The sequence below is a fragment of the Aptenodytes forsteri genome, unplaced genomic scaffold, assembly GCF_000699145.1.
Source record: "Aptenodytes forsteri isolate BGI_AS27 unplaced genomic scaffold, ASM69914v1 Scaffold61, whole genome shotgun sequence".
NCBI classification, from domain to species: Eukaryota; Metazoa; Chordata; class Aves; order Sphenisciformes; family Spheniscidae; genus Aptenodytes; species Aptenodytes forsteri.
In genome coordinates, this window is record NW_008794443.1 from 890204 (window position 1) to 911356 (window position 21153).

Below are 21153 nucleotides of genomic sequence, written 5' to 3' on the forward strand. Positions count from 1 at the left end.
ATCCACAGCCCTCCTCACCCCCTAAGATGCCTCCAGCCTATGCGCCTCACTGGGTGCCCCACCACCATCCCCACACACACCCAGGTTTTTGGCACCATCACAGCAGATCCCCCATTAACCTCCTCCCTATATATATAAAAATAGTGTATATACACTATATATACTCTCAATAAAAGCCGCATTGACAAGACAAACCACTTGCTTTGGTACAGAAAGCTATCTTTCAATACAAACCATAGCATGGTGTAATCACCTGCAGCCCATCACCCCTGCTCCAGCAGTGGAGGGCCGGATCTTTCATGGATATTGCAGTCCAGGTGCACAGCTGTGGTGTCTGGCGCGTGTTTGTGCAGAGCACCCTGAGGCGTGGATGCCCTTTCCAGGGGCCAGTGTCCACCACTGCAGACCGATGTGCTTTCAGGTGGCTGTTTGTCCCTTTGTGACATGGTGGGGTGATGTCAAGGCTCAGCCTGTCCCATCCATGGCAGCGCTTGAATACATAAAGGCTGAGACACCTATTTTTGGCAAAGCACAACCTCCCTCTTGCCCATTTTCCCCTTGGAGCCTGCAAAAGGCTCCTTCCATGCAAAGCCCAGGCAGCTCCTGGGGCTGTCCCATCCCACCTGTGGCCCAGGAGGGACATCCACGCAACTCCGAAGCCAGCTGGGGGCAAAGAGCAGACCTGGCGTGGTGTCACCCTGCCATGGCTGGCTGCACCACTGCTTCTCCCCTCAATGCACCAGGCAAGAGCACCCAAGTCTGGTGTGGGGAGAAGGAGTCCCCCTCCTCTTTACAGGGCTGTACTTGGCGTTTTGTGCCAGCAGGGATTTGTGGCTGTCTCCCATGCTAACAGCACTTGTGCGTGACTCACCGAGGCCACCTTGTCCTGGGGAGGCTTTTCTGAGGTGCCCATCTCCATGGCTTCAAACCAACCTGACCCCTCTTGACCCCTGTTCCTGAGCAGAGAGGGGTTTGATTAGGAAATATGTCCTTCACCATCAATGCAGCCCATTACAGTTGTCTATCAATCTCACAGTCTTCCCGTTCATCTGCTTGCGGAATCCTTGCCTACCTGTCTATCAATCATTTGGACGTCCGTCAGCCTGTCCATCAATCACTGAGCCATCAGCCCCCCCCCGCAGCTGGCACAGGCTGTGCCGCCCCCTCGCCACAACCGTTCATCAAACCATTATTAATCCTGGCCAAGGGCACCCACCGGCACCGGGAACCCCTCGCTTGGCTGATGGCCCTTCTTGTCCCCTTCTCTCGCAGTTGCTCCCAAGGGCCCGAAGATCATGATGACCCCAACAAGAGCCCGCGTCGGAGACACCGTGCGAATCTTGGTGCAGGGCTTCCAGGTCAGCATCCCCGTCCATCCCCATCGCCGTGGGGCGATGCCGTGCCAATGGACAACCTTGCATCCACACCAGCACTTTATGGGGTTGGCTTGGTGGCCTTGGGTTGCATCATGGTCCCTACACTGGTGCACCCCTGGGCATTTTGGCTGTACCCCGTCCTTGCTCCAGGCGTGAGGCAGGGCTTACCCCCTAAACCCATCTCACAGCCCCCCATCTCCCCACAGAATGAAGTCTTCCCCGAGCCCCTCTTCACCTGGACCCGAGTGGGGAGCCGGCTCCTCGACGGCAGCACCGAACATGATGGCAAGGAGCTGGTGCTGGAGCGGGTGCCGGCCGAGCTCAACGGCTCCATGTACCGCTGCACCGCCCAGAACCCCCTGGGGTCCACCGACACCCACACCCGGCTCATCGTTTTCGGTATGGCAGCACCGTGGGGGTCACCCCTCCCTCTACAAATCCTCACTCATTTCCCCTCCCCAATAAAACTGTCTCTCTGCTACTTCTTTCCCATTAGAAAACCCAAATATTCCCAGAGGAACAGAGGACTCCAATGGTGAGTGGTGGTGGGACTGGTATTTTGACCCGAAACCCCCCAGGGAGGGAAGGACTGTGCAGAGACCATCCCTCCTTGCATTGCCCCAAGCCCTTGGCCGTCTCTCCTTGCATGGCCCCAAGCCCTTGAGCATCTCTCCTTGCCTCATCCCAAGCCCTTGCCCTTGGCAGCAGGGATGTCCTTGCACCAAAAGGGGCCCTGTGGATGCTCCCTGCAGCATCCCTGACCTGCTGCCCACCCCACACAAGCTCCATAGAAGTTTAGGAGGGGGATCCCCCCCAAAAAAAGGTGGTGACCCCATCCTGCTTTAAACCCAAGCAGCGAGATGCGGCTCCCTAAACTCCCCATCCCTTTTCTCCTCCTGCCTAGGTTCACTTACCGGCCACTGCGGCTTCAGACTAGTTTTGGCGCTCACCCTAACAGTGATCCTGGAGCTAACGTGAAGCTTCACGTGCCTCTTCTTCCTCCTCCTCCTCCTCTTCCTCCATACGGCTCCACCTGGCATTTACACCTCCGTCAATCGGTTCTCTCACTCTCTTTTTTTTTTTTTTCTATACTATTTACAGTCTCGGTCTCTTTCTGTCTGTGTCTTGGCTTCCTCAGACAATTTAATTAAAAGGAAAAAGAAAAATCTCCCCCGGTAGAAGGCTGTGCTTAATGTTTTGCCTTGTGCTGGGGTATCCAGAACCATTTTGGGGTACCCAGAGGCTTTGCAAGGTCTTGGGGGGGGGTGTGCCTATTATGCAAGGGCCAGATTTCCCCTGGAAAAATCCATTTACAACATTCCCACTGCACCGAGCTGCTCCAGGTCTCAGCTCCCCAGGATAGGGACCGTACGTGTCCCCGGCATGAGGGACGTTGGGGGCGAGTCCTACACACGGACGGCGGCGCTGGGAGCCCGAAAGCCGCAGATCACTGGCCTTATATCCCGGCACCTTGGTTGGGGCAAATCGGCTGTGCTGGAAGACGGGAGCCGTGCACTTGTCCTGGGGGGCTGGATGGTCAATCTCTAATGACAGGCAGTTCCCGACCCAAAATGTCAGCGCTCACACATGAGCAGGCAGCATGCGTCCCGTCGGGCAGTGCCGGCACGGAGGCACCAGCCGAGTTTAAAGCGCTGCGCCCACGTTTGGTCCGTGCCACCCTCCCCATCCCTCTTGGCTAACTGTCGCCGTGGAAACAGATAACGGTGCAGCACGGCCAGATCCTGGCCATTCCTACGGTACCCCGTGCCGCTTGGGTAAGGTGTTAATCCTGCTGCAGGACAGCTCTTTGCAAAACACAGGTGGTTTTGCCCCAATCCTGCGCAGTGCTGGGGGATGCCGGCGGTTTGCCTGGCTGCTTTGCCTCCCCGCGGTGCCCCAAGAGCATCTGGCCTGGGCCAGAATCCCTGGGGAGCGGATGCAGGGGGAGAGGAGCCCGAGGATGGGGTGCTTCCCTGCCTTTTCCTCCGGGAACTCTTAATCCTAGAGGATTAGCCAGCAGCCGTGCAGCGCTTCATCTTTCCAAAGCCGTGTACGAGTGCTAAGCATTATTATTACTATTATGATTAATTATTATTAAGCAGATTCAGTCCCTACCATGCTCCGTTGCCAACTTCGCTCCGAGCGATTTCCCAGCCTCAAAGGAGCTGAACAAATACAGGGCAGCTCAGGAGTTTCTTCCCATACGCAATCATTTGGGCTGGCGGCAATGCAGGGACAGACCGGGGCTGGCTGGGATGTAGGAGGATCAGCGGCTCCGCGTTCATCCCAAAGCAACAGCATCTGAGCACCCGGATCCCTTTGGACCAGCTGCCTGAACCAACACTCCCCCCCCCTCGGCTCTCTCCCCGACCACTTTCACTGCTCCAGCCCATTGTACCTCCCTGGGCGAGATGGGAACCGTAATTTTTTAGGGAAACCTTTATTTTTTAGGGAAATCCATGTCACTCCATTTACCCCCATGCTACTGAGCAGGCAGCAAAACCCCCGACCATGGCGCGGATGCTCCTCGCCCTCCTTGCTGGATTGGAGATGCTCCAGGGTCTCATCCCAACGTGATTAAACAACCATTAGGCCTTCTCACTTCGAAAAATGAGGATTTACAGATGCCCAAACCTCCATTTAAATGCAAATGTGGCGGTTTTAGCCCGGAACCATGGAAATGAGGAACATTAGAGAGGCAGTGCCATCATCAACCAGCTCCACATGGTGCCATCTCAAGAGTGACGTGACCTCCCTGTCCAGCGGTTGGGAGAGGACCGGTGGGCTCAGAGATCCCGCATCTCAAAACCACCCCTCTGTGTGCATTCAGGATGCTTAGCTCTTTCCCATGGTGATGGATCAGGCTATAGGATGGGACCTTCTCAGCACCAGTACAGCCAAAGAGATGACCGAGGGGACACGGGAGTCTCTCCTCGTTTTGGGCAGAGACGCTGCCTGCTTTCCCAAAGTGCCCCCAAGGCGAGGGACGCAGAGAGATGCCACCCCACCAAAGCAATGATCCAAAGAAAACTTCCCATGCCATGCTGGACCCTGCCTTCACCTCCTGCCCCTCCCATCCTTCACCCACCACCTACCAGCCCTGCCTCCCCATCCCCATCCACCTTCCTACAGGTAATTACAAAGGACATCAATTAAATCCCTGGCTCCCCCCTACCACACACACCGTTGTTTGAGGACCTGGCAGTGAATAATGCAGGAGGCTGGAGGGGGAAAGAGCTGCTCAGGCTGTTTCATTATTGATGAGAGATGACAGATCCGCAGCTGACAACCTGCCTAAGAGATATGATTAGCTTGTAAAAAATTAATTGTGCTTCTTAGGGATGACGCGAGCTGAAAACCCCAAGGAGCGGCGTTATCGATGTTCCCTAATTTCAGGGGACTTTGAAAAGGTTTTAGCAAAATTTGGAGGAGGCAATTACGTTCAATTAGAGTCACAAGTGCCGAGACGTCACCGCTGCTCGGAGACGCCATGGCCGCATCCCCTGCTCCCTTACGCTGCCGCTCGTCCTCCTTACCACAAGGCATAGATAAATAACATTTATACGTCGGACCTGCCTTTTTGCCATGGGGATCCTCCTTCCTGACATCATCCCTGGCAGCTCAAGCTCGACAGTCGGGCTCTGGTCCCCCCCCTCCTGCCATTTGTGAAGGCAACAGCACCCAGAGCACGCTGCCTGCCAAAAAACACCCTCGCCTCCCTCTGCGCTCCGTGTTTCGCCCTCCCAAGGTCCATAAAACCCCACCGATGACGAGGATAACGGCGCTTATCCTGGCACGCACCCAGAGTCGGGCTTTTGGCAGCCCAGCCCTGCATCTCTCAAGGATGTGCCACATCCAAGCCCCCCAGCCCTTTGGGATATTAGGATGGGGGGCACAAAACCAGGGATGCTCCGGCTTGACGGGGCTGGGAATGCCGGCAGGAGTGATGGTGGGCTTTGCTCGGTGCTTCCCCAGCCTTCCCCACCTCATTACCGGGCACAGTTACTGCCGTGGCCGGGTTCACAGGGCCACCAAGCGCATGCATAATTCATACTTCCCAGCTCACAAATGCAAGGATCTTTGCAGATCTACCTGCAGCTTAAAAACTGCGGCAGTGAGAGATGAAGAAACCCGGGGTCATGGCCACGCATGGGTGGCCAGACCCTTTGCCAATTAGCCAAGCCCTGAAACACGTGCCCAGTCTCGATGCACATCCCCATTACCCCAACTCCAGCCTCGGCTTCGGGACCCTCTGCATTTGCAGGCAGGAGGGATACGCCTTCCCTGAGTTTTTGGCCGGACCAAGCTCCCCAACGATGGATTTTGGGTCCCCATGCCAAATAGGATGGAGGGCAGCGGCTGGGTGGGTTTTGGCTGGTGTTGTTTTGGCCCCTGGCCCAAGCTCAAGATGCAACCAAGCAGGATGCATCAGTCCAGTTCTTAATCTAAATATCCTCATTCCCCCAGGCTCTTTGCTGCATTTCCTCACGCTGCACCCATACAAGGTGACAACGTCCCAAACATCCCCCTAAAAGCCGCTGGCGGGCTCTCCCCATTCACAGCAGGGATGTGCACAGGGGTCCCCGACTGCCAAGCCAGCATGGGGAGTTTGCCCCTCTGCTTCCTTTCCATCCTCTTTCTATATATACATATAAATATTATGCGATTTAGCACGCGGTCCTCCACCTAACGGGCATCCACGGCAAGTCTAGCGACAGATATACAACCACCCCCCTGCCCTTCAGCACCACCGTGGTCCCCGTGTGAAGCCATCAGGCGAAAAGCAGCATCTCAGCATTGGCAGGGAGGGCATCTCGGTGCTTGCAGATGCTGGTAATGGTGAGGAATGTGCCCCAAGGAGGTTCCTCCCCATGACAAAAGGCAGTGCCCGAGGTTGTGCAACGTCTGGTGAAGATCAGCTGCGGCACAGGAGGTGGTTTGGGAGGCTGGGACGCCGTGCGTGAGTTCACGAGCACCCACCACCCATTAAAGACCCATGGCGAGACCTCATCCCACCGCATGGACCCATGACCCATGCAGTTGGGACCCACCACACCCACACTTCGTACAAGGAGTTGTTTTAGCATCACCTGGGTTCATTTCTCTGGCAAATCCCAGTGGATCAGGACCAAGTTAGTGGGGAGCGAATCCCTGCATATAAACAGAAGCAGCCACCCACCCCCACCCACATTTTGGCTGTTTCTTTGCTGCCTCATAGGGCCTCATTTCTTTATGCATCTCTCAGCATGCAAGACTTTCCCCTTGGGAAAAAGGAAATTAATTTTATCCCTTTGAATTCAGCCCGCTTAGCGGGGGCTGCGGAGGGATGCCATTCCCCAGGCCCCCTCCTCTCCCCCCACCACGGTCCAGACAGGGGGACCTGGCTGCCTCGGGGACGACGGGGAATGACAATTCCCCTAAACCTTTGAAATTCAGATCAGAACCAGACACATCATCAGCATATTTCCAGGGGGAGAAGGAAGCAAGCATGACACTGTCTGGCATCCTCTGTGCCTCAGTTTCCCCACAGCGACTCCAGTCCCCGCAGACATCCCACACGCAGCAGCACATCACTTTGAAATGACGACTCGCATCTCTCCCATCCCTTCCCATCCCAAATTTCTTCCTGGTCCCAATGCTTTCGTTCACTTTCCTTAGTTCATCCCTCTCCCCGTTCACATGGATGCAGGTCTCTGAACGCCACGGCCACCAGCTGCAGTTTCACTCCTGCCTTTATTTGCTCTTTGGTGCCAGATTTTTCCCCCTCCTAAAGCCTCCAGCGCTTCTGCCGCCAGCTTTTAATTCCGCTGCCATTTCCAGGCTGGCCTCAAAGAGACCCCAGCAGATTTCGGGCTATTTCCCGTCACCCTTCGTTAGCCAGCATGCCACAAACGAAGGCTACCGAATTAGTCACCCGCCTCTGCTGCGGAGCAGCTGCTCAGTGTCGGACCAAAGGTCTGCCCGGCATTGGGCTGCTTCTCCCTCCCTTCCCTGTGCCTGCACCCAGGGACCTTTCCTGGATGAAACAACTTATTTTCCCCTTCCATTGCGTGATCCCTCTTAAATAGCAAAAGAAACGGGGAGGCAGCACCATCGGGCTGCTCGCAGGAGATACTTTTCCTCCTTTTGTGCTTCCTTTTGCTTTTCTCTGAGCCTCTCTGTTTACCAGGCTAATAAAGCCGGCTCTGTGCTGCCAGCTCTGGGCTGCACCTTTTCCCCAGAGCCCAGCCCAGCCCAAACACGCAAAGCTTGTCCGGAAACCTCCTGCCAGCTTTGCCTGCTCAAAGTCACCTTGCCCCAAACCTTCAGCTCCACGCTCCGGGCTCGCTCAGCAATCATTAATCGGCTTCTCCGCATTCCCGGCATGGAAAAATGCCCCAGCGAGTAACCCTGCCCTGGCAGTCCGACATGCAGCTGGCCGGCAAGCTGGTCCTCTCCGCCGCCGCTCTGCTCCTCCTGACTTTGGCGTACAGGTTTTATAAGTCCTGCTCGCTTGCCAGGGACAAAATCCTGCCGGCCGATGCGGGAGGAGAGCAGAGGGAAAACGCTGCCCGGGACGGAGATGGGGACGGTGCGGTGGGTCTGCGACGGAGGAGGGTGTTTGGTGAGGAGGCGAGGAAGGATGGTGGGGATGTACAAGCGAGCGGTCAAGTGAGCGTCCCTGGGACACGGCGCACACCTCCCCGGGGGGATCGAAGTCTGCCGAGGGATGAGGAGGAGGAGGAAGGAGAGAAGATAGTTTCTGAACTGGGGTTGACTTGCGGAAGAGTGGGGATGGCCAGGCGAGGAAGCGAGCTGGGAAGTGAGCCGGGAAGCAAGCTGGGAAGTAAGTCGGGAAGCGAGCCAGAAATCGAGCCAGGAATTGAGCCAGGAAGTGAGCCAGGAAGTGAGCTGGCAAACAAGCCAGAAAGTGAGCCAGGAAAGAAGCTGGGAAGTGAGCTGGCAAGCGAGCCAGGAAGCGAGCCGGGAAGTGAGCTGGGAAGTGAGCTAGGAAGTGAGCCGGGAAGTGAGCTCGCAAGCGAGCCAGCAAGCAAGCCAGGAAGCGAGCCAGGAAGCAAACTGAGCTCTTATGACCCTGGGGACGCGGCTGAAACACTGAGCAGCCACGGGGAGGAGGGCACACTTGCCCCAAGCACCGGGCTTTCCCCCGGGATTGCTAATTCCCAGATGGCAGGTGATGGACAGGCCCAGAGCACAGAGCAGGATTTGGCTGGCGGAGGCATGAGCCGGGAGGCCAAGGGGTGCGGGGGGACGATCCAGACCCTCAGTGTCACCTCGGACCTGGGGCTAACGATGATGGCGAGCAATGCGGGGTCGGACGCTTCCTACTCTTTCTCCTCGGTCGCGAAGATCCAGGTGGAGGAGAACTACATCGCTGAGCGGCGGGTGAAGGATGGGGCTGGGCAGCTGGTCCCCGGCCTTAAAGGCAAAGTCTATGACTACTACGTCCAGTCCATCTCCCAGTCGGTATTGAAGAAGAGGTCTTTCCCCTACATCCCTCTGGGAACATCCCGGCGCCACAGCTCGGAGCGGGTCAATGAAGAGCTGCAGAGCTTTGCAACCCAGGAGCTGGGCCCAGCTTCAGCAACACGAGATCCCACCACCTCCTCCACAGTTCCACCACCTACGGGGAGCTTGGAGATCTCCCCTGAGCCACCATCTCCTGGGCGCAAGGACAGCATCCTCCAGATCGCCGACAGCCCCCACCTCCAGCTGCCCATGGAGGGGTTTAGGGTCACAGCGCCAGCTGGCACGCCGCCTGCAAGCCCCCAGCCAGGGCTAGTGGCCAGTGCTGACCTCTTCCAAATGCCACCACCCACCCACCTGGACCTGGGGAACTGCTATGAGGTCCTCTGCACAGCCAAGGCACAGAAGCTTGGCCACCTCCAGGAGGCCGCCTACAAGGTGATGAGCGACAACTACCTGCAGGTGCTGAGGACACCCTCCATCTATGGCCACCTCAACGCTGGCGAGCGGGAGCTCATTCTGCGGCGGAGGATGAAGGGGAAGATGTATGTGGCCGTGGCGGACATCAACGTGCAGGAGCCTGGCTTCCACACCAGCCGCCTCTGCTACTACGATGATGGAGGGGACTGCTGGCATCACCTCTGCCACGTGCCGCCGGAGGTGGTCTCCCAGGGGTGCGCCATGTGCAGCATGTTCAACTACCTCTTCGTGGTGGCTGGCTGCGAGGGCACAGGCCGGATGCAGAGACCCTCCAACCGTGTCTTCTGCTACGACCCCCTGACCAACATCTGGAGGGAGATCTGCCCCCTGAACCAAGCACGGCCACACTGCAAGCTCGTGGCCTTGGATGGCCACCTCTATGCCATCGGCGGCGAGTGCCTCTACACGGTGGAGCGCTACGACCCCCGGCAGGACCGCTGGACCTTCACCGCACCCCTGCCCCACGACACCTTCGCCGTGGCCCACACGGCCACAGTGTGCGATGGGGAGATCTACGTGACGGGGGGCACCTTGCGCTACGTGCTGCTGCGTTACACCGCCCGCTCGGACAGCTGGAGCGTCAGCCCGGCCAGTGGTGGCAAGGACAGGTTGGCCGAGATGGTGAGCGCCAACGGCTTCATCTACCGCTTTGACTTCCACCGCAGCACGGGCATTGGCGTCTACCGCTGCAGCGCCAAGGCCAAGCTATGGTATGAGTGTGCCACTTATGCCATGCCCGAGCCATCCGGCTTTCAGTGTGCCGTGGTGGGCAGCCTGGTCCACTGTGTCGGCCGGCACTTCCACATACGTTTCTTGGCCGACCACATCTCACCACGCTTTGGGACCAAGGAGCTGCAGCCCTTCCCGTCGCCCCGCGGCAGCCTCCTCCCAGCCGTCTTGGTGCTGCCGGAGGGAGGGACGGCGCAAACACAGGTTTGAGGGATCCATGCTGGGGTCTCACGTAACAGCGGTGGTGGCTCAGACGTGACACGATGGTGAAAGCTGGTAGAAGAAGCCACCAGCCCACATTGGACCATGCAGCATGGGACCAACGCTACCAGGACAAAGTTACCCATACATCAAGCAGGCATCCTACCAGTCCCCACGGATACTGCCAGTAAATCCAACCTTGAAGACACAAGGAAGAGCAAAGCAGGAGCTGGGTGGACTTGTTTGCTTAGAGGTATTTAAACAAAGGCTTGCTTGCTCAGATGCAAATAAACCACGACTCGCTGCAGGCTCCCAGCTGTGCGCTGCCCGATAAGTAGCTGCTTTACACACCAGGTGTTTAATATTGACCTGGACACGCAACACACAGGGGATTTTAGGGTGGAGGAACACAGCAGGGAGGTTTGATCCCTAAGGAGGTATCACCCAAACATCAGCCCCATCAGCATCAAGCCAACATTGAGCCTTCAGACTTGACCCCCGGGGTTGGAGGCTGTTATCTGTTGCCTTATCCTCAGCACAGAATAATATATATATATTTATATGCCGATGTAAATAGGCACTATAGATTTGTAGAAGACTGGGGCCAGAGGGTGCACTGCTCCTACCAGTGCCTTGTTATCTGTTGCCTTATCCTCAGCACAGAATAATATATATATATTTATATGCACACGATGTAAATAGGCACTATAGATTTGTAGACAGCTGGTCTTAAATGAAATTAAAGTGAACATTTGGTAAAATTAACCACGGGCTACTGTTGCGCATCATTTTAAGCCGTAGCCAAGCCTAATGGGAACAAAGAGGCTGATGCATGTTTTACATCACTAATTACTGCACAAACAACGTCTCTGAGGAGACAACCAAAAGCAAAGCAGGGCCCTGGATGTGAGCAGACGGTCTTTCATCCCCTTTTCTCCAGGTTTCACTGAGCTCACTCCGCTGCCTCCGTGTCCTGCCAAAAGCCTACTTTGGGTAATTGCATTTTCTTCCCCTCTAGCCGTTAGAGAAACGGCTTGTCATCAGTCAGCCCCAGATGGACAAAACCCTCCTGTACCTGCCTCCTTGGTGGCAGCAGATCATGAGCACAAAGTCATGGATGCACTTCAAGTGATTGGAGACAAGAGATGGTGCTGGAGCAGCCCATGGTATCACCATTTACGCCTTGCTGCTCATGGTGGTTTAGGAGAGCTTAGGTTAATGTTCTCTCAAAGTGCTCCCAAAAGTATTTATTACTTCTCTCGGTCACTGCCTGGAGGCCTCGCATTTCTGCCTTCAAGGGCTTCCTACAAAGGTCAGTGGCATCCATCCATGTTAGGAGACCTTGGGAGGCTGCATTAATTAACCCTGCCTCTGAGGCTTGCTCGTTAGCTGTAGCACATTGCTTCTGCTGATGGAGGGTGGGTGATGCATCCTGTCTTCGTGCTAAAAGCTGCCATGGTCCAGCCTCTTTCACCACCCTCAGGGCCACCTCTTCTTACCCCAGGAGGACCACCCCACCAATGATGTGCCAGGGCTGCAGCCTCCTGCATCCCAGCATCTCTCTCTGCTGGGATGCTTGGGCTGGTGAACCTTATGAATCAAAAAAGCTCCTTATTGTTGCCATTATTATTTAACTCTCTGCTATTTAGCTACCTCCATAGCTGGTGCTCAGAGCAGCAAGCTCAACAAGATGGGCTCACGCATGCTGCAACACAACTCTACTTCTCCCCCAGCAAAACCCAGGTTTTGCTTCACGGGAGCAGCCCAGCCCCTTTGCAACCTGAAAAAGCCTCTCATCCCCATCAGCATCCCTGCTCCAGCACTCGGCCCCTTCGGCATCTCTGCCGCGGCAGGCTGGGCCCTGAGGAGCGACGGGCATGCTGGCTGGGTGGGAGGCGGGTAGCTGGAGCCCTTCCAGGTGACAGGGTTTTTTTTCATCCCCATGAAAGCTTTCCTGGGATCCTGCCCTTCTCACGGTGCCTCTTTGCTTCCGCTTAATATTTCACCTTTCCTTTAACTCCTCGCTGTCAGGCTGCAACCTCAAAACCCAGCAGCCTTTCCTCATTCCCCAGCGTGACAGTGAGTGATGAATAACAATGACCACGGGTGGGCAGCTCTCCCCCCGCTCCTGCACTCTCCAATATTAACATGATTTGTCTGGGGAGGCATTTTGGAGATTAAAAGCACTGGGGACATCCCGTGCCAGAGCACTGCTTGTTCTGCAGGGAAGGACAACCAGCTTGCAGCGATCCTGTGGTTGATGGTGAAATGACTTTTGGCTGCAGTTAAGGGAAGGCAAAGGGGAAAGGACAAATACAAACTGATACTCAGATCTGGATGATTTTTTTTTTTGCTCCCAAACACCAGCACAGGGGAGGAGCCTTTGGAGGGCTGGTAGGCGTGGTAGCAACAGCAGCGTCCCCGGCCGACTCCTGCCACCACCACCAGATCCCTGTCGTTGATTTCCAACAGTGCCGGACAGCCACCTCTGTGTTTCTGCAGACGGGCAGCAGCTTCAAACCGTGGGCTTGCAGCTCTCGGGATAACCATAAGACCATCGAGCAGTTTCAGTGCAGCTTGCGGCATTGGGATGTTATTTATCTTTGCTGATCGGATTGGCAAAGCTGCCACAATTTACAGGGAAAAAGGGTTGGGAAGCAGGCAGTGCATCCTAATAAAACTCCGCAGCGTGCACCATGGAGCTACAAACCACCCTGAGCAAGTTCAAGTAATGATAAATACTTGATTTATCAGTAAATCTAAATTCAGGATCTGCTTTAGAAAGGGGTTGCTGGTGGCCATGCGTGGGTGGTGAGCTTGGATCAGGTGCAGGAGGGTGAAGGTCGCCATAAACCCATCCAGGCTGGGGGTTTACCTGGAGGGTCCTGCTCTTGGGAGCCTCCTCCCTTGCTACAAGACCGGTCGTTGCAAACCGGGACCCTCACTGGGTTGGGGATCACCAGGACTGGGTGCTGGAAGAGAAAACACAACCACCACCAGGCTCGTGAGAGCTGGAAAAACCAATTGCCACCATCCACTAGCAATTCTTCCATCCCTATAGTTCCCTTGAGGGTGCCACCAAGGATGCTCTCCAGCAGAGAGCCCCTTCATCACCAGCACCTGGACCCATCGCTGCCCTCTGAGCCCCCCTGCCTGCTTTATCTCCCAAAAGGAGGATGCAACCACTAAACTGCGCTGCTTTGCAACCAAATACAACCTTTGCACTAAATTCGGTATTTTCTGCTAATCAGGAAGACCCATTATCTACCCCCGCCACGTTTATTTAGGCAATTACATAGCTTAATGTACATTGATTCAGATTCTTAATTTTTATGTTTTTGATTATGATAAAAAACCAGGGAGTGACGCATTTCTTATTTGCTCGGCGCTCTTTTTTCCTTTGCAATGTGCCAGGCTGCATGCAAATGGAAATTTGAAGTCAATTAAAGAAGTGCAAAACCAGCATTTTAAAATCTTTTCTATTAGTTAAACACGGCTACCTTCAATGTGTCGGCTACAGCAGGGTGGAAAAAAAAACGAAAAAGCAAAAAAGTGAGCTTATCCAGACATGTTTTGCATTTAAAACCGACACGATACATGAAAGAAATATTAAGCGTAGCAAACTGACAAATTAAGTATCTCGTTCCTGACAAGCGGGAGCAAACTCGTGTCAGTGGTTGAGAAGCCAGGTGGAAATTCAAAGCCAGGGGAAGGGAAAGACCTATCACAGCACCTCTAGGTGCCAGTAAGGGAAGTGGCACCTCTCAGCCCCTGGCCGTGGTTTCTCCTAGACCCTCTGAAGAGTTGCTTACAGCAACATCTATGCTGCTATGGATTGCGTTGCCATCAGGAGAGCCTCCATGAGATGTTTAAAGCCAAGGAGAGATGTCCCATCCTCTCCCAACTCATTTCTTCACCCCTCCTGCACCTGATCCAAGCTCACCACCCATGCATGGCCACCAGCAACCCCTTTCTAGAGCAGATCCTGAAGGCACCAACCTCAGCCTTTCTCCACTCTGGTTTGTAACCAGGAACAACCCAGTTGCGTAGACAGGGAGCTGCACCCAAGCTGCAGAACCTTGTTTACAAGCAAGCGCTAACGAACCAGGGCTCAACACGACCCTATCGCTTGCAAGACCCAGACCTGCTTGCCCAGTGCCAAAGGGACGTTTCTTGGCAGCATCCGCAAGGCACCGCTCCGGGAATGTCAGCCAGCTCCTTGCGAGCACGGAGAGGTCAGTGCTAATGAAAGATGGTATCGCAGAGCCGGCGTCTGGCCAGACAAACGTAATTAGCAGTATTTGCAGAAGACAAACCTTGGCGAGGACGGGGGGGATGGGACACATCCCCTTGTGATCGTTTTGGGGAAAAAAACACGGCCATTTGGAGACCTTCCAAGCTAGAATAACAGCCTCGCCAATGACTATTTAATTAAAACCTGTGCGGCGTTCAAAGGGAGAAGGGCTGTGAGTGAATAAGTGCGGTGATAAAATATGCATCAACTCCGGCATAAGTTCTCCCTCCCCGGCACAAGCCTTTGCTTAAACCGTTGATGGTGTTTGATTCACAAGCTCCAGTGAGGAGGGAACATTTGCCAGCCACTATTTCAATCCCACCGGGAGTTTTTTCTGGGGGTTATAGCCACACTGTAGTTTAGGATGTGTCAGCGTTGGCATCATAAACACAGATCAGAAATGCTATAAAAGGAGGAAAAAAAACCCCAAAACCACACTCCTGGCTGGAGTTTAGCATCCTGCGAGCTCGGGCCAAAGGCAAATTATTTCTCCATTACTGAAATAAAATCAATAAAGCTCATTTTTATTTACAGAAGAGCCAAAGAGGGGGAGAAGGGAAAACTCCTTGAGCTGCAGAAGGGGAATAGGGGTGTTTATGGTTTTCAACCAAAAACACAAGGCACTGGGCAGTGATTTCAAGGCGAAAAGCAGCAGTTGGTCTCTACTGAGCTGCCTTGCATGGACCTTATTGAAAATAACCCCAGGTCCCTTAGAGGTGCCAACCCTGGGGGGAAACCCCTCGCCCTGAGGCAACCTGGGGAGATGCTATCTCTCAAGAAGCTACCGTCTAGTTAAATAAAAACAGGTTTATTATTATATCAGCTATTTTGGTTCATCGCTCTCCTACAACACGCCTTGGGCATGGAGAGGGGGTGTGCATGTGGTTTGGGGACAATGGGCTTTGTGTCGGGTCACTGCCCCAAAAATACCTCGATTCCCATCAGGACAAATAACCTTTTAGTTTGTCACTGTTTTCTGAACAGAAGGATTTTGGGCGATGCTCAAGCTGCTTTGAATCAACATCATTTGTTCAGTTCGCACCTCCCGAATGCCAGGCTTGGCTTTTGGCAGAAATTGCCTTTTTGCCCCGAAACGAGCTGCCTGGCAAGGCAGTGCAGGGTTTGTGCCGGTGCCGGGTCTGCCTGCCTTCCCCAGAAATAGTGATGTTCAAATTTACTATTTAGTTCAGTCCCAGCTTGCAGCGCCTGCGCAGGGGGCGAGGGGCAACACACCTCCCATGGATCGCTGCGTGTATATATCACCCAAACCCTTGCCCCCTGAGAGCTCCTTAACCCATCACGGGGGAACAAGGCACCCCACCAAGCCCCATCGAGGATGGTGGAAAGGAGGACACAGGTCATCTTGGATCTGACCCCAAGGAGACAGCGGGCACTGCAGCAGTATGAGATGCTTGATTTCTCCGTGGCCAAGGGATCACCCAACGAAATGCCCCATCTCAAGCCAAGGTGAAGCCTATCCCTTAGGTCCTTCTGTTTCAGTATCTGAGAGTCCTCCCAGTTTGTTGTTGTTGTTTCATTAAATCTCTGCTTAATTTATGGTGTCTCTAACCAAAGGACAGCATCACGCTGGAAGCATCCTTGCCAGGCTAAGAGGAGACAGAGCAGAACACACCACGTGTGTGGGCAGCCGAGAAGGCCATCCAGCCTCATCCACTATTGCTCATCAGAGCCAAGCGCAAGGACCATCCATCCCATGAGCTGTCCAGGACAGATGGGAGCAGTGAAGCATATCAGCCATGAAGGGATGGGGTAGCCAAGACAAGTCTGAGCAAGGGGCTGTCTCCCTCCAAAACAGCTCAGAAAAGGCAGCTTGGTTAATGCTGCGGGGATGCTGCAGTCCCTGGTTAATGCTACGGGGATGCTGCAGTCCCTGGTTAATGCTGCGGTCCCTAGTTAACGTTGCGGGAATGCTGCAGTCCCTAGTTAATGCCATGGGGATGCTGTGGTCCCCGGTTAATGCTGCAGGGATGCTGTGGTCCCTTCCCCACCTCCCTTTGCTTGCAAAAGTCATTGGGGCTTCCCAGGGCCATGCCTAGCACCAGCTCCAGGAAAAAGCAGCCCAGACACAAGACCAGAGAGGTCTCAGGGACTCGCGCGTCTGCAGTGGGCTGCATCCTCCACCTTCATGGCTGGTCCAGAGCCACCAGCCCCACCAGCCAGCCCAAGGGACCCACCCCGAGCAGGTCCCCAATGCAGCTGCCATTGCCACAAGTACCAGGTTTAGCCCAGCTTAGTTTCACAGCAAGGGATTTTGAAGACATCATTATTGGTTAGGAGGCACCAGCAGCAAGAAACCCTCCCTCTAAGCCGCACCGGCAGCCCCTATATACAGCTCACGGCACAAATATGGTGCGAGAAAATTTGCTGGCAAGCCACGTGAGGTCAGCATGATGCTTGTAGCAGAAAAGCTCCCGGTCCTGTGCTTCTAGCTGCTGCTCAGACCCAAGCTCATAGCCTGGGGACCAGGGATCACACCCCACGTGAAAACCCCTTAGCTCCATCACCTCCAACTCCTCCAGTTCCCACAGGCATTTTGCATCCCCAACGTGGACCTTTTCACGCCGCCTCCCCATACGTGCTGCTTAAAGCCCTCAGCTCTGGGCACGGGAGGATTTTTCGTCCCCTCCATCCCAACTCCCCTGCCTTATCTGCAGGTGAGAAGTGAGACGCCAGCCTCGGCATCAGCCGGCGACGCAGCTGAGCTGAAAGGTGCTCAGACTGGCCACGGCTGATAAAGGGCTTAGGGTCGGTGCCAAGAGCCAGCGAGGCTCCGGGAAGGGTCCCAGGAGGGGGGACACTGGCTCCATCCCAGCCATCCCATGGAGCCCCACCAGCCAGCCAATGGGAGCCACCCCGAGCAGGTCCCCAATGCAGCTGCCATTGCCACAAGTACCAGGTTTAGCCCAGCTTAGTTTCACAGCAAGGGATTTTGAAGACATCATTATTGGTTAGGAGGCACCAGCAGCAAGAAACCCTCCCTCTAAGCCGCACCGGCAGCCCCTATATACAGCTCACGGCACAAATATGGTGCGAGAAAATTTGCTGGCAAGCCACGTGAGGTCAGCATGATGCTTGTAGCAGAAAAGCTCCCGGTCCTGTGCTTCTAGCTGCTGCTCAGACCCAAGCTCATAGCCTGGGGACCAGGGATCACACCCCACGTGAAAACCCCTTAGCTCCATCACCTCCAACTCCTCCAGTTCCCACAGGCATTTTGCATCCCCAACGTGGACCTTTTCACGCCGCCTCCCCATACGTGCTGCTTAAAGCCCTCAGCTCTGGGCACGGGAGGATTTTTCGTCCCCTCCATCCCAACTCCCCTGCCTTATCTGCAGGTGAGAAGTGAGACGCCAGCCTCGGCATCAGCCGGCGACGCAGCTGAGCTGAAAGGTGCTCAGACTGGCCACGGCTGATAAAGGGCTTAGGGTCGGTGCCAAGAGCCAGCGAGGCTCCGGGAAGGGTCCCAGGAGGGGGGACACTGGCTCCATCCCAGCCATCCCATGGAAAACCCAAGCCTGCAGCAGCTCAGCTGGGTCCTGGGTTTCCCTTCCCAACAGCAAGGAGCGTGCACTTAGGGAGCTTTTCTCCTCTTCCTCTCCTGGGGGGGAGGAAGGAGATGCTAGAGGACGTGGCAGGGGCATTGCATTTATTGCAAGGGCATTGGTCCCTGCATTGTCCCTATCGATACCTGACAGCTGCTAAGAAAGCAGCTGGAAAGCTGAAAAAAGAGAAAACTAATATAATTATGAATCAATAGAGATGCCTTCCACATTGGGAAGGAGCTGAGCGACTCGATGCTGCAGGGAATTAGCATCCCGCTGTGGCTTGAGAGCTAAAAGCCACTGGAGGTGGAGGCAGGAAGGCTTCCGCTCGGCCACATTTTGTTGGCAAGGTGGTTAATTTGCCGCGGCGATGGATTTTCGGTGCCCGCCGTCGATAAACAGGGCAGCAATTATGTCGCATTTCTCTGATGGCTGTGGATCTTTAGAAAAATCCACACAATAGCAGTTCACTGAATCTCGGTGACACGCAAATTCGATCCGTCATGTTGCTCACAGCTGAGGCTTCTCAACTCTGCTGCTGGGTTTTGGGGTTTTTGTTGTTTAAACCTTCAATAAAAAGGTTTATATTGGTTTCATGCCACTGTCACCCCCTCTGTTTCAGTGGGAGGCATCCAGGTTTACGCCTCCCTCTCTAAGAGCAGGATGAAATGCCAGCAAAGTGGCTTTTTTACAGCATGCGGTAGAAAAACAATCAAAATATTCACAGGGAGAATTAAAAACCTCAGGCTGGAAACAGGTTTGCACTTTGTTTGGCAAAAATAGAGCCTCTTTTCTTTTTTTCCCCTCCCCAAAAAGAAGGAACTTTACCAAAATATCATTTCCATCACAAAGCAGCACTGTTTTCACTCCAAAAGGGCACTGCTACCATTGCAAACAGTCCTAAAACATCCAAGTCCATCTTACCACAGGTCAAATTTTGCATCAAACCAGGTGAAAAAAGAAACGAATTCTCCCTTTTTCCTCTTTTCCAATTCCCAGCCCTCCTCGAGGTTAAAGGGAAGCCCTCCTGATTTTCCATCAGTTGAATTTGCAGTGGATTAATCACATTTGATTTGAAGCTGAAACCTTCTGAGAGCCCCAGAACACACCATCGATTCGCAGCCACTCGCTTTGACGGGATCTTTGGATGCGGAGCACCCCAGAGGATACATGGATCTCGCCCCAGACATCCCACCAGCGAGGATGGAGGATGCTTCGGGCGACCGGCGCCAACGCGGCCGCCTCCATCCCCGCTATTGTGGCACCCATGCCTCCAACCCTGTCCCCGCTGCTCCCTCCTTGCGCTGTTTGATGCAGATGCCGGCATCCCCAGCGGCGATCATGCACGATGCTCGCCCTTCGCTCCCCTCCAGCCCGGCAATGTCACACCTGCACCACAAACCCACTAACTGGCACCTCCTCCTTAAAAATAATTTCACAGACATAGGCAAGAAACACACATGGAAAGAGTCCTGGATGTCCGAAACACCAAACCAGCGCTGCCAGCTCCATATAGAAACCAGATTTCCGCAAATAACAGTTAAATTTAAGGGGGTTTGACTCCACACTGCTGTAGGTTGTAATAATTTTTCGTGGGCTCCAAAACCCGGGCTTGCCCAGATTGGGAAGGGCGCCTTTGCATGCTCTGCCTTATGAAGAAGATGCCCTACAGATACAATCACCAGCCCCAGGGGAGCATCCCGCCTGTTGCACCCAATATTGGTACCTACTGTCCAGGAGGATACAGCTTTCCCAGCACAGCAGCATCCCTCCGGTACCCAGCCGCTCACCCCGCTTAATTTTCATTACTACCCTCCTCGCCCACGCAGGATGAATCCCACTACCCTGCCAGGGGCTTGTCCCTAGGAGCAAGAGAGATGCATCTGGGCGGTTGGATGCCCGAGCTCCTGCTCCCCACGTCAACTTTAACCCCCTCAGTTTGCATCCCCAGAGTCCCCCCAGCCCGAGACTCCCAGCCTGACATCCAGCCGAGGTGAGGATACAGCCACGCTGGCATCAGATGTGCTGCAAGGAGATCTCCTGGGTTGCTACGCAGCTGCTCTCCCCCCTTTTCTTCGCAACCAAATAAACAGAGATGAAGCCATAACAGCCATTTGCGCAAAGAAAAGCATCTGCACCAAGCCAAGCATCCGAAATTTTTTATTTCTGCATGATAGGCCTGCTTGGAGTGCTTTTTATTTGTAATTAAAATGCAGCCATTACAAGTATTTCGTTTCCAGCTAATTGTTTTCTTTTTCTTTTTTTCCTCCCTTCCTCGTTTGGGATGATAGACGAGGGCTGAAATAGCAGGTCGGGATGGCTGGGAAAAGCACCCACAATAAAACCAGCCCTTAATAAAAAAGAATCATGTCTTGATGATGCATGGCTGTATTTTCTGACTTTCTCCTTTATTTTTTTCTTTCCCTGGCCTATAAACACAAGCTCGTTAGGGCAGGGTGGCTCATTAGCAGAGGCCTGTCTGCCTTGATGTTTCCGTCAGCAACACAAGGGCACCGGGCTGTTTAAGCCAGTCTATCATCACCAGGCGCTGCAAATGCCTTAATCCGCATCAGGCAAGAAACGTAGCTCTCCGCAGCGTTGGCTTTAAAGATAATAAACAAGAGTAACGTGGAACTGGCTGCCTAAAGCCCAGCTCCCTGTGAACCGAGATGTTTGCAGCCATCCCGAGCCCTTCAAGCCACCAGCCCTCTGGTTCCCTACGGAGCAGGGAAAGCTTTCCACTTTCCCCACCTTTTTCCCAGAGCACCCAGCTCAGAAAAAGGGTCAGCGAGCTAAAAAAATGATGCATTGCAGCATCCGGCTGCTTGCAAGGGTTATTTGGATGGGTAAAGCACGGCGGCAGACAGGTGATTCCCCGCCAGGGAGAATTGCCCGCAGGGAGAAGCCTGCGGCCGGCAGCCACGTCCATAAACACAAATTTTGGGCCAAGATTTGGGGCAAGCATATGCAGGGAGATGAGATACAGGACGATTCGGGGTGAGCCAGGCGGATAGCAGAGCGCAACAGGCCCTGTTTGCTTCCAGCA

General features: G+C 54.4%; 2 protein-coding genes across 2 annotated transcripts in view; both read left to right on the forward strand.

Annotated features, from left to right (window-relative positions):
• IGSF21 (immunoglobin superfamily member 21) overlaps positions 1-2354 on the forward strand; it is a 32730-nt gene extending 30376 nt beyond the window's left edge. The window contains 5 exon segments of the mRNA XM_009289745.1: positions 395-421; positions 1273-1358; positions 1583-1775; positions 1873-1911; positions 2281-2354. Coding sequence (XP_009288020.1) covers positions 395-421; positions 1273-1358; positions 1583-1775; positions 1873-1911; positions 2281-2354 — 419 coding nt within the window.
• A 5394-nt stretch (positions 2355-7748) lies between these two features.
• Positions 7749-10262, forward strand: KLHDC7A (kelch domain containing 7A). Its single transcript, XM_009289746.1, has 2 exons — positions 7749-8128; positions 8480-10262. The coding sequence occupies exons 1-2, from the start codon at positions 7749-7751 to the stop codon at positions 10260-10262; spliced, it is 2163 nt and encodes a 720-aa protein (XP_009288021.1).
• Positions 10263-21153: the final 10891 nt, after the last annotated feature.